Below are 13,604 nucleotides of genomic sequence, written 5' to 3' on the forward strand. Positions count from 1 at the left end.
ACTAATAAGATTTCTAGGAATCAGGCTTACTTCAAAATCACATGTGCACACTGTGTTTTTCTTAGTTTGTCATTCCTATGCTCTGGCAAATTTCTGGGTATAATTCCAAGATGTTGCAATTTCCCCCTGGGTACCACAAAAATGGTGATGTGTGCCTGGTCAATTTTCTTACATGGCTGTCAAAAAACAAAAGAAATTTCATCTGATTGCTTTCCCCACATTTTGTGATTATTTCCTTTGGGAGAGTATCCACCAGGTCAAGCACTATATAGATTTCTTGTTAAAGCACAGGTCCAATCATCCAAACACAACTCATTTACATGACCCCAGAACCACCTGTATATATTCTTCCCTTTAAAAAACTGCTAATCCTAAGGAGCATTTAGCCTAAAAAATCAGGTATCCCCAATCTATACCATTCTCCATCTCACCTTCAGCCTATATACCAAAGTGCCTACTGATAAATGGCCCATCGTTCTCAGCTTCTAGGCTTTGTCGGGGAGTAGGGTTGGGGCCCAGGTCCTATTAGATCAGAATTGAAGAGACCTGCTGCCTGCTTCACTTGGGGCATGTGAGCCATGCGCGGCTTAATTTCACACGGCTCTTTAATTGAGCCCCAGTGCTAACAGCTTAATGGGACACCACGGCATTACATCCTGCAGATTTTAAATTAAAGTTTGAGACCCCCCTCAGGACATGCACAGTACTCCAATTAACACTAATTGGCATTACACATGATTACCAAGTGAAAAACAAGGTTTTCCTGAAAATGCCTCCTCTTTTCTCCAGCTTTCAATAGTCCATAAATTCTAAGGAAACAATCATGAGTGCATGCAAAGATTAGCTAGAATGATATCTAGCATGATGTTTATATTGGGAGAACTTTGGAAACAACCTAAATATCTACAATGGGGGTTCTGTACGTAAAAGATAACGTAAAAGCAATTATTTTTTAATGTTACACATAATTTTGACATAAGAAGGCGTTCATGATACATTGTCAAGTGAAAGAAGTTAAAGAAGTATAGAAATGGTATGGTATCACTTTCTTCATAGTATAGACAAAAGAGACTGGAAGGATATATACACTAAAATGTAAATCTCAAGGTGGTAAAAATAATGGTGATGTTTACCTGTTTCATTTCCAGATCTAAATTTTATTCTTTAAAAAATGCACTACTTTTCCGAAAAGAAAATGCCATTTTTAAGTCCATCATTGATTTCCAAAGAATAAATGCAGTGATTTCTTTTGAAATGTGTTTAACCAATTCTTCATCTGCACCGACTCCTGTGTAGGGCACTGAGGATTCTATATCAATTATGTGTTAATAATTTTCAATGGAATTATGAAGGTAAATGGGGTTTTACATGTGTGGAAAGATGAACACTAGAGTGAATTGTTGCAAATGCACATCAGTTCACACTGATTTAATCATGCCAAACCACCCCCCTCCCCATACAGAAAGTTCATTTATGTCCATATGTTTCTCTTCCAGAGCCAAAGATGTTTGTCTTGCTCTATGTTACAAGTTTTGCCATTTGTGCCAGTGGACAACCCCGGGGTAATCAGTTGAAAGGAGAGAACTACTCCCCCAGGTATATCTGCAGCATTCCTGGCTTGCCTGGACCTCCAGGGCCCCCTGGAGCAAATGGTTCCCCTGGTCCCCATGGTCGCATCGGCCTTCCAGGAAGAGATGGTAGAGACGGCAGGAAAGGAGAGAAAGGTGAAAAGGGAACTGCAGGTAATGAATGAGAGGTTGCATAAAACACCCTCCTTCACCCCCACCTTAAAACTGTTCCCCTTTCTTTGTTACTTTTTCTAATGGGAATTGCTCCTGAAACCCCTTCTCTACTTTCATTAATCATAACAATTTACTGAGCCCTTACTAGGCTTCAGATGCTTCCCTAAACTCTGTACCTGCATTCTTATTTCACTGTAATGTCAACTCTTTCAGCTGAACACTATCCCATCTTATAGATGAGAAAATTGAGCCACAGCATGATTAAATGAATTACTGAGAATGGACCGGAGTGGACATGCACTGCCAGTAGCTGCCAGAGCTGGACTCAAACATCTGATGCCCAGAAGTACTGGGCTATTGCAGCCAGCAGGCAATGGCTGGATGTGCAAGCACATGAATGGACAGACAGATGGACAGAAGGGGAAATGGACAGACTAAGCAGAGGCAAAAACCAGGAGGCAGATGCACGGATGCCATCCTGCTCAGCATGAATATCCTGAACAAATATACATAAAGGGCTTCTAAATTTTATTTTTCACAGATGAAGTGACAATAGCACTGTAAAGCCTACCTTTCCTAGCTCATCACTTTCCCACCTGACACATAGCAGCTAAAAAGTAGATTTTTACAGCTCTTTACAGCAACATAATTGCCCAATAGTCCTTCAGTAATTTTCACTTTGTTTCTCCCCAAAATAAGTAGGTCCAGGAAGCTTGCCAGATTTTTCAGTCCTTCAGATTCTAGACAGGCTGTGTTAACTCTAAAAGAGGAAGGGATTTGGAATCAATCTTTCAAGACAAGTTGCTGAGCATAAAAGTTGGGACAAAAGATAGGAAGGAAAAAATTCTATGTATCTCCAATCACCACTCTTGATTTACTGAGTTCTGTAAAACAAAATCATAATATATATTCAGATTATTGGATAATAATTCATTTGTGAATTTGCCATGCGGATAATATTTGGCAAATCAATTATCAAATCTATGAACATTACGCAATAATAGATAAAGAACCTTTAGGGAAAACTTCAACATCAGATAAGAAGCTTTAATTTGGAGCTAAAATGTAAGTTTTCAAAGACATGTGTAAGGTAACACCTGTGAATACAAGTTACACTGAGTCATAATTATGAATATTCTTGAAATCCTATAATAACACCAGGATTATAGTTATATATTGCATTTTGTTTGGGTCTGGAAGCAATAACGTAGTGGCTATACAAACAAACATTGGAGTCAGAAAGACTTTGGCTCAGATCTTAGCTCTTTCAATGACTAATCTAGTCATTGAGGCTCAGTTTCCTCATTTGTAAGTTGGTGGTAATAAGCGTGATTGTTAAGTTTAATGGCAAGAGTACATGCAAAACCCTCCACAGGATAACTGCCATGTGATAAAAACTCAGGAAATGTTATAACTTATTAAATTTTGATCTGCAAATATGAGTCACAGCTAAATTTGTGACTAGCCAAAGCCATATAATTAACTAGACATTGGTAATTCATCGCATGAGGTAGTTCTAATGTTAAAGACGTATATGTGGATGTGCATTCAGATTAAATTAAATGTTCAGAACTGCTACCGTTTTAACCATATATAAGGCCAGCTATACTACCACATTCATAGATCCATTCATTCATCCATGTATCCAGGCATTATTCATTCAATAATATTTCTGTGCGCCTATTACTATCCAATATTATTCTTCCAGTGTTTCTCAACCTCTACACTAATGAGAACTGGGGTAGAATAATTATTTACTGTGGAGTCACTGTTCTGTGCATTGTAGGATGTTCAATAGCATTCCACTAGATGCTAGTGGCACTCCTCTCCAAGCTGACAATCAAAATTTTTCTATATGTAGCCAGCTATCCACTGGGTAGAAACGTGGACAGTGCAAAATTTCACCTGGTTGAGAACACTGTTCTAGACACTGGGAACGCAAGCATAAGACATTGTTCTTACGTTGATAAGCAGACATTCATGTGGGGGAGGCCAATATATACAGACATAATTAAAATACATCATCATAATAACCATTTACTAAGAACTTACTAGGACCTTTACGTTTCATATTTAATATCTACTATAACCCTATTAGCAATAATGATAATCAGCAATAAAATTAATGTTACAAATGAAAAAAATAAGATTCAAAAACAAAATGACTTTCCTAACCTGAGATTATTTAAATACAATATACACACATAAGGATACATAACAGCTCAGAAAGAAAAGGTAGGAATGACTATGTGATTGATGAAGAGAGGTGTACCTCACTTATAAACTACAGGAAGAGACTGGGAGATTTGGGGATGTGTTTTTAATATGGCTGTAACTGGCCACAACCTGACTGGGAGTGCCTGCTCCCTGTTTCCCCTTTAATGACACTACAAGTGCCTTCTCATTCACATACTCTTGGTGAATACCCTCACCACATCCAACCCAACCATGTCCAGTCAAGCATAATTTTGGTCCAACTTCCCTTTCCTAAATGAGAAATGCAGAGTTTATTACACTCAGTTATAAATTTTCTATTAAAGTATCTGTCTCCCTCACTGGTCTGTTGCAATGATTACTGTAGCATAATATTAGCATTTAATTTAATCTGGGTACCTATCCATATAAAAATCTTCAGCTAACACTAGAATAACCTCATGAAAAAGATCATTCATTCCAGTTTATCATATGGATTTAGGTATTTGTGAATTTAACTATGGCCCATATTTGCAGATCCAAGGTCATAAGTAATAACAGCTAATTTGAGGGTCGGGCAGATGTCTTTCATGCCCATGTTTCACTTAGCCCCTAGTCCATGACTGGTATGTAGTAGATGGTCAATTAATGTTAGATGGTTTACTTTGATGCATGCATATATGCATAGATCCATGGATAGATGGATGGAAGGATAGAATGAATGAATGGATGGATGGAAGGAAGAAATGGTAAGGAAGAAGAAATCTAGGTAGACCCATTTCATGGAGAACTATAAAGAAATCCTTTCTGATCTAGTTTCAATATCTAAACATAGACTAACCCTTACCCCCATAATCCTCCACTCTACCCAAGCATACATCTGACTAAATAGGGAGAAGGACAATGACTCATCCCTTCTTTCCATTCTTAATGTGTGGAACCTAAGCACGTGAGCAAATTCTTCATACAAACAGGAAGAATAACTATACATTATTACAGCTAGTCCATGACTATGTATCACCCAATTCAGCATCTCAAACAAACGTTATTCTAGAAAATGCAAATTTTCAGGCTGTGAAGGCGTTTTTGTGGACAGCATTGTAAAATTGCATCCCAAAGTGTATGATTTGGTATCAAGGAATTTTCAAGAGGGTGAGACCTCAAACGATCTAGTCCAACACCTTCATTTCAAGGACTGGGAAACTAAAGCCAGAGAGATCAAGCCCTTTCTTAAAATTCACCTAACTGATCCATGGCTGAACTGGGGTTTTATCCCAGGTCTGTTTGCTGCTTTGCCCAGTAAGTTTGGATTGGACTTAGATCCAATCTCCCCTTATTACAAATGGAGCATTTAAAACCCAGAGAAGAAATGACTTGCCAAAAATTTAAATTTAGGTTTGGCTTAATAAAAGTTCTCAAGAATAAATACATAGGTAAAGTAAAACTACACAATTCATCAGCAATATGTTATATTATATATAACATATATTATGTATATTATATTATATTGTATTATATAATGGCATCACAACCAGCTACCCAGAAGAAAGACTACCTATTATATTTAACAAGGTCCTCTTCAATGAGGGAGAGCACTACAATCCTGCCACAGGGAGGTTTATCTGTGCTTTCCCAGGGATCTATTACTTTTCTTATGATATCACATTGGCTTATATATTATATATAATATATATGTTATATATAATATATATGTTATATATTATATATGTTATATATAATATTACATTTATTACACTTTTCTTTCTGAGCTGTTACGTATCCTTATGTATGTATATTGTATTTAAATAATCTCAGGTTAGGAAACTCATTTTGGTTTTGAATCTTATTTTTTTCATTTGTAACATTAATTTTATTGCTGATTATCATTATTGCTAAAAGGGTTATGGTAGATATGAAATATGAAATATAAAATATATTCAATATATTATATATAATATGTTATATATATAAAATCATTGCTTTTTTATATCTATACAATGCCTTATATGTAAAATGTCAATGTCATATATGAATCAATGTCTTATATATAATCTATTTTATATATAAAACATCAATGTCATATACAAAATCAATGTCATGCAGATTTTATATATATAAAATATTGTATATATAATGTGTTATATACATAATCTATTTAAATTTTAAACCATTTATATAAATTAAATTGATTTTGCTTATTTCCTTCAACCAGGATCACCATTTTTCTGTATTTAGCCTATAGTTGGTCTGCACATATAAAGATTTAGACACACAGAAAATATTCCTGTATGGTGATTTGGAATTTGTGAAAATTCTTTCATAGCAATTATGTCTTTTCTGTATATAAAGAGACTCAGAAAAATTAAGGGACTTAACTAAAATGATACAACCGTTTAGTGACAGAGCCAAATACTATTTAAGATTCTTGACTCCAGCCCCAAAAGTAAAAGGCATTTTGATGAACAGGAAACATCATTCAACTAAGAAGGCTTGGATTCCAGTCCAGATACAGAGGAATTTTTTTTTTTTTTTTTTTTTTTTTTTTTGAGACTGAGTCTCGCACTGTCACCCGAGCTGATGTACAGTGGCGCAATCTCTGCTCGCTGCAACCTCCACTTCCCGGGTTCAAGCGATTCTGCTGCCTCAGCCTCCTAAGTATCTGGGACTACAGGCGTGCACGACCACGTCTGGCTAATTTTTGTATTTTTAGTAGAGACGGAGTTTCATCGTGTTAGCCAGGATGGTCTTGATCTCCGGACCTCGGCATCCGCCCGCCTCGGCCTCCCAAAGTGCTGGGATTACAGGCGTGAGTCACTGCACCCACCCCCGAAGCAAGTTTTTTTTACCTGTCTGGGACTCAGTTTTCTCCTCACAAAAGAAGCTACCGCATGGTGGTGGCAGTCATTGTTTTTTGGTTATTGTAGTATGTTGAGCCCTCACTATGTGCCAGATGCGCTTTCGAATGCTACGCTCCTGCTGGCCGGGCATGGTGGCCCAGGCCTCCCAAATCTCAGCACTTTGGGAGACCAAGGCGGGCAGATCACCTGAGGTCAGGAGTTCGAGACCAGCCTGGCCAACATGGTGAAACCCAGTCTCTACTAAAAATACAAAAAATTAGATGAGCGTAGTGGCAGGTGCCTATAATCCCAGCTACTTGGGAAGCTGAGGCAGGAGAATCGCTTGAACCCAGGAGGTGGAGGTTGCAGTGATCTGAGATCACGCCACTGCACTCCAGCCCTGGTGACAGTGAGACTCCACATCCAAAAAAAAAAAAAAAAGTTTATTATTTAGTAATACACTGTTAAAGGTAGCCTGAAAAGACAAAGTTGGGATGTGCTGGGACCACGTAGGTATATTGTTTGTGATTATATCTTTCGAGGAACTATTAATCAAACTATATACTCTTTTTGAAGGTTTGAGAGGTAAGACTGGACCACTAGGTCTTGCCGGTGAGAAAGGGGACCAAGGAGAGACTGGGAAGAAAGGACCCATGGGACCAGAGGGAGAGAAAGGAGAAGTAGGTCCAGTTGGTCCTCCTGGACCAAAGGGAGACAGAGGAGAACAAGGGGACCCAGGGCTGCCTGGAGTTTGCAGATGTGGAAGCATTGTGCTCAAATCCGCCTTTTCTGTTGGCATCACAACCAGCTACCCAGAAGAAAGACTACCTATTATATTTAACAAGGTCCTCTTCAATGAGGGAGAGCACTACAACCCTGCCACAGGGAAGTTCATCTGTGCTTTCCCAGGGATCTATTACTTTTCTTATGATATCACATTGGCTAATAAGCATCTGGCAATTGGACTGGTACACAATGGGCAGTACCGGATAAAGACCTTCGATGCCAACACAGGAAACCATGATGTGGCTTCGGGGTCTACAGTCATCTATCTGCAGCCAGAAGATGAAGTCTGGCTGGAGATCTTCTTCACAGACCAGAATGGCCTCTTCTCAGACCCAGGTTGGGCAGACAGCTTATTCTCCGGGTTCCTCTTATACGTTGACACGGATTATCTAGATTCCATATCAGAAGATGACGAATTGTGATCAGGACCAAGATCCCTGTGGTAGACACTCTGATTGAATCTGGGGTTCCAGAAGGTGGAACAAGTAGGAATGGGATCCAAAGAGACTCCCACTCAGATTCTAAAGCCTTTAAAGACAATTCCAGCAGAATTTATCAAAACAAGATGAAACACAGAAAAATTGAAACCACAACAAAATGAATTCTATTAAAGAATAGCCCCAGATATAAATTCTTTTGAAAGCAATGTTCGTAAATATTTAAGCAAATTAAAGACAATATTAACAAATTTTCTATTAAATGCCCTGAGTGACAAAACCAGTTGGCAATAATATTGCCTCATTAAATCTTCAAAAATATATTTTAGTCTGTTATTTAAGAGAAACATAACATAACATCCCAAAATCTTTGACAATTCTCGAAAGGCTATATAGTAAGTCAAAAACCAAAGGTAAGAGATGCTATTTTTCAAGCAAGCTACAGAGAAATGACAAATGTCTTGTTTTATTATTTATTCCTTCATGTTTGTATATATTCACTCAACAATCCTTTAATGAGCCTGTAAGGACCAGACACTGTGGCGCTGAATCAGATTTAATAATGAGTTAAGACAAAGCCCCTGCCTACGGGCTAGTGTGTGGTGATCAAACGATCACAATTCAGTGTGATGAGCAGCATAGCAAACAGATGGATTTGATGCTAAAAGCACACAGGGTCTGCTATTCCTGAGACTGGGGTCCAGAGAAGCTTTTACACATGGAAAAACACTAATCATGCCAAGGTGTATGTGTTTAAGTGGGTGTGATGGATGCAAAGAGAATGAGGAATTCAGCATTGCATTCTCTTTGCGCCCTCAATGCTTATTGGTATTCTCAACAGCGAAGGGGTGAAAAATCTAGAGACAGAGGAGGCCTGGCAGAGGTGATAAAAATGAAGACTGAAATGAAGAGAAATAGCCAGTAGGTGATTCTTGTAAATCCTTTAGTGTGATGGTTTCCCAAGACAAATATTTGTCCTAATAGCTTTCTCATAAATATGGGCACCACTTTACATTGTGGTAAGACATTGCTTCTCATGGATCTGCTAGGTATTTAGCTCAAATAAAGTAAGGCATGTGTTCACTGATATATGAGTAAGCTGATGAGAGTAATGAACAGGAGAAGGAGGGAGAGAGACCAAACGTCTGAGTAAACAGACATACCTTCCAAGTCTCACACCTCCCTTAGTCCCACTCTTGCTTATGTCAGCACCTTGTTCTTCACTGAACTGCAATTCTTCAATTATTCTCTTCCATGTTTCTGTCTGATCTACTGTTCCCATGGTTTATGGTAATAGTATTTCCTTCATCCCTCCCTTTTGGTAACTTCCAATCCTCCTTCTATGTATTCCTTTCTCTGCTCATTGACTTATAAATAGTTTTCATATCTCTTATGTTTGAATCACCATGCTAGATTCTGTGAAGACAGAAGAGTATTAAGATTAATATATTGGCCGGGCGCGGTGGCTCAAGCCTGTAATCCCAGCACTTTGGGAGGCCGAGACGGGCGGATCACAAGGTCAGGAGATCGAGACCATCCTGGCTAACACGGCGAAACCCCGTCTCTACTAAAAACACAAAAAATTAGCCGGGCAAGGTGGCGGCACCTGTGGTCCCAGCTACTCGGGAGGCTGAGGCAGGAGAATGGCAGGAACCCGGGAGGCGGAGCTTGCAGTGAGCTGAGATCTGGCCACTGCACTCCAGCCTGGGCGACAGAGCGAGACTCCGTCAAAAAAAAAAAAAAAAAAAAAAGATTAATATATTAATAGTATAGCCCTGACTGGTAAATTTCTTTTTTTTAATCTTCCCCAATTTAAATTTTGTAATTTAAAAGTAAATTTTACTGTCGAAAATGCAAACTTGGGGAGGGCAGAAGCATCACACACAAGGCTGCCACTTCACACCTGGAGGGTTGCATGGCAGCCAGGCAAAGGTGCTTCTCACTTCACAGACAGAGGGACGGCTGGGCAGAGGTGCTCCTCACTTCCCAGACTGTGCAGGAGCCAGTTCTGACTAGTACATTGCCAAGGACACAAGAAAGGAAATGGCATGCACACACACAAAATACCTATAGTTTTGGAAGAGAAAATGATAAAATATGCTAAGTTCTAGGCTGGAAATAAGGGCGAAATACTGTGAAAGAAGAGGAAATGTTTACTTCCAAATTAGGATGTGACAGAGAAGGGATATGGAAATCCTCTCTGTTCACTGGACCTTATGTGATGGGTGACACTTGGAGTGGCACAAGTTGGGGAAAAGCACACTTGAGACAGAGGTAATGATGGGGATGAAGTGAGAACAGAGACCCAGAAGCAGAATCAATGGACCATATTTGTAAGAGCTTTGAAAGCCAGCCTGAGAACTGGAGAGTTTATTCATAAGAAAGTGTGGAGACCCTGTGTATTTCAGAGCTGGATACTGCCATTAACACAGATGAAAGTTGCAATCATCTAGCAGTTGTGTGTAAGGGCAAGGCTAACTTTTCCTGTCTTTCAACCCTATCTTGCTTTCACTGTCTTCATCTGCCTGCCATATTTGTGCACTTATTGCTCTCCTTCTGAGTCAGGACATGTGTACAGGAGACCAAGAACAATGAATATTAGAAAAAAAGGAGAGAGCAAAGGTGGTTTGAGGTAGTCACCTGCTTACAAATAATAGCCAAAGATAGAATTCCAAGTTGTAAAACATAAAAAATAGCCAACAGAAGTAACTAATTTGGGAAAAATGAACATATGGGCCCTTTGAAGACTACAGGATTTGCTGGATAAAGTGGAAATGGAGAAGTTATGGCAGACAGTCATGAACCACAGATTACTGTGATTAAAATTTTCTTCTGATCGTAATCCACAAATGCATTCATTTTTTGGACATTGCTTGCCTATCTTTTAAATGTTTCTTTTATTACAAAGCCTATTTTGAGTAGCTTTTAAAACTGAATTTTCTTTAATTGGTTCGAAGCCTTGAGATGAATTTCGTTTTGAAATATCTGGTGGAATGGTAAAGAGAACTGACATGAGAAAGGAGGAGTTGTTTTGGTATTAAATGAATCAAATCTTAAACAAATGTAGGTGTCTTTTATTCTTAAAAAATAGCAGATACAGTGTATCCACATTTGTAAATATTTGTATAAAGAAAGTAGCAGAACAATTTTGGTTTAAAAAATTCCAAGTCTCATTCTAATCGTTCTTTGTAAAGGCTGACTTGTAATGAGTGTGTATTAAGCAATATTTATTGACTCTATACTGTCTTGTTCTAGAAGAGTTTAAAGTCACTTATGAAGATAAATTAAGATATAAAAAGAAAAAAGCAGTAAAAAGCAGATGAGAAGAAATAGGAAAAACAAAGAAAAAAGAAAATAATGAGGCTAATATAATACTGTGTGTACATGAAAATGCATGTGCCTGTGTTACATATTTTCAGGTCACAAATGTTTCTTTGTGCCCCTGAATGCACAAAGGTATTTCCAGGTCATTTATCATTGTGAATAATGTTGCTTATGATAAAAAATAGATTCCATAAACTCCAAATATCTTTTTTTCTACCACTCTGTGTAAAAGATCATGAACGTAAATAAATTTTAGATATGAGCTGGGTAAGTCCATTTGCATTGCTATAAAGGAATACCTGAGGCTGGGTAATTTATAAAGAAAAGAGGTTTATTTTGGCTCACAGTTCTGCAGGCCATACAAGCAGCATGGTGCCAGCATCTGCTTCTGATGCGGCCTCAGGAAGCTTCCAATCATGGTGGAAGATGAAGAAGGTGCCATCATCCTATCACATAGTGAGAGAGGGATCAAGAGAGTGGGGCGGGGAGGTGTCACACTTTTAAGCAACCTGATCTCACATAAACTCATTAGCATGAGGACAGCACCAAGCCATTCACGAGGGATCCACCCCCATGACCCAAATTCCTCCCACTAGGCCCACCTCCAACATTGGGAGTCATATATCAACATGAAATTTGGAAGGGACAAAAACATCCAAACCACATCATTAGGTTTCTCTCTTTGTCTCTCTCTCTGTGTAGCTCCACTTTAAGTAAATAGCATCATTACCCACCTTGCACCAAAGCCAAAACCCTAAGGTGCAAGCTAAATGTCTTCCCTCCCTTCCCTACTGAATTTTGCCCAGCATAAAATTCTTATGGTTCCAGCCACTAAATGCACATATCTGATTCACTGCACATTTCCATTCCCGGTGCGAAAGGTATCATTTATACATTCATCATCACTTCCCTCAATCAGTGAAAAACGTTGTAACTGGCCCTTTGCCTCCAACTACAACCCTCCAATCCATCCTCCACACTAGATTGAGTATATCCTTTTAAAATGAAAATGTGCATGCCATTTCCCAGCTTAAAAAACAGCAATGACCCTCCCGACCCCTCCACTATAAAAGGTATTTTGAACTTCTATAGGTTTGCCATCAGGTGTGTATTTCACATTGTTTTCTGGTATCCATACCTAAATTCCTTCTGAAGGACCATCTTCCTTAACATGCTAAGTCTATGAGCTTCTCAGTGGAATTGACACTTCCAGTATGTAAATCTCTAGCCTAATTAATCAGAGTATAGCATCCCACTCACCAAAATAATTGATTCAGATGACTCTGTGAGAGTCAATGAAACTTTGCTGGGACATCTATAGAAGAGAATCTCCTTCTTTTCCATTGGACTTGAGCCTGTGAACCTCCACCAGCCACATTACCAACACAGAGCATAATACCATGCAAGAATAGACCCATGCAGAGATGAAGCAGAGAGACAAAGAGAGAAAATGGCTCTTGGAATCATCATCTGAACCCCGATCCAGACATATCTATAGCCAGCTCTTCCCTTGGACTTTTGAATTACGGTAACTGTTAAATGCTGTTTTTACTTAAGCCCTTTGATTATTTGATCTCTTGGAAAAGATATTATCCTACCCAACATTCATAAAAGCATCATTTAGCATGGTGCATTGAGCCCTTGAGGATGTAGCTTCTGCAAACTTTTACAGTCACATCTTCAAAAGTCACCCACATGCAATTATTATCCAAGAATATGCAGATAACTGCAATTCTAGGGTACTTTGCCCTAGGGTGCCTCACCTTTTCAGATTCAGCTCAAAAGTTACTTTCTTTTCTCTAATCTTTCCCTTCCCCTGTGCCTAAGGAGAATTACAGATGACCACATGTGTTTTCCTTGCCATCTGGGAACCAGTGCATAGTCATGGTAGCAATAGCAAACACTTTTTTCACTGGGCACTTTTTGAGTGGTTTACATATATCAGCTTACTTGGTCCTTGCTATGGTCTGCATGTTTGTGTGCCTCAAAAGTCATATGTTGAAACCTAATTGCCAGTGGGATGGTGTCAGAAGGTGGGACCTTTGGGAAGCAATTAAGTCATGAAGGACCTACCTTCATAAATGGGACTCCTGCCCTTATTTTTAAATAAAAAGGACCCAAAGACCTCCTTTCAACACGCGAAGACACAGTGAGAAGATGTCCATCTATGAATGGGGAAGCAGGCCCTCACCAGGCACCAAATCTGCTAGCACTTTGATCTTACTTTCTAGCCTCCAAAACTGTAAAATAAATTTCTGTCATAATCTATGCAATTTTTGGTATTT

General features: G+C 38.8%; 1 protein-coding gene across 3 annotated transcripts in view; it reads left to right on the forward strand.

Annotated features, from left to right (window-relative positions):
• Positions 1-8,314, forward strand: part of C1QTNF7 (C1q and TNF related 7) — a 104,757-nt gene extending 96,443 nt beyond the window's left edge. For all 3 annotated transcript variants that reach the window (XM_025386103.1, XM_025386105.1, XM_025386104.1), the window contains exons 2-3: positions 1,497-1,742; positions 7,349-8,314. In XM_025386103.1, coding sequence (XP_025241888.1) covers positions 1,497-1,742; positions 7,349-7,980 — 878 coding nt within the window. In that variant the 3' untranslated portion in view covers positions 7,981-8,314. The remainder of the gene's footprint in view (positions 1-1,496; positions 1,743-7,348) is intronic.
• The last annotated feature ends 5,290 nt before the right edge of the window (positions 8,315-13,604 follow it).

The sequence above is a fragment of the Theropithecus gelada genome, chromosome 5 (genome assembly GCF_003255815.1).
Source record: "Theropithecus gelada isolate Dixy chromosome 5, Tgel_1.0, whole genome shotgun sequence".
Taxonomy (NCBI): Eukaryota; Metazoa; Chordata; class Mammalia; order Primates; family Cercopithecidae; genus Theropithecus; species Theropithecus gelada.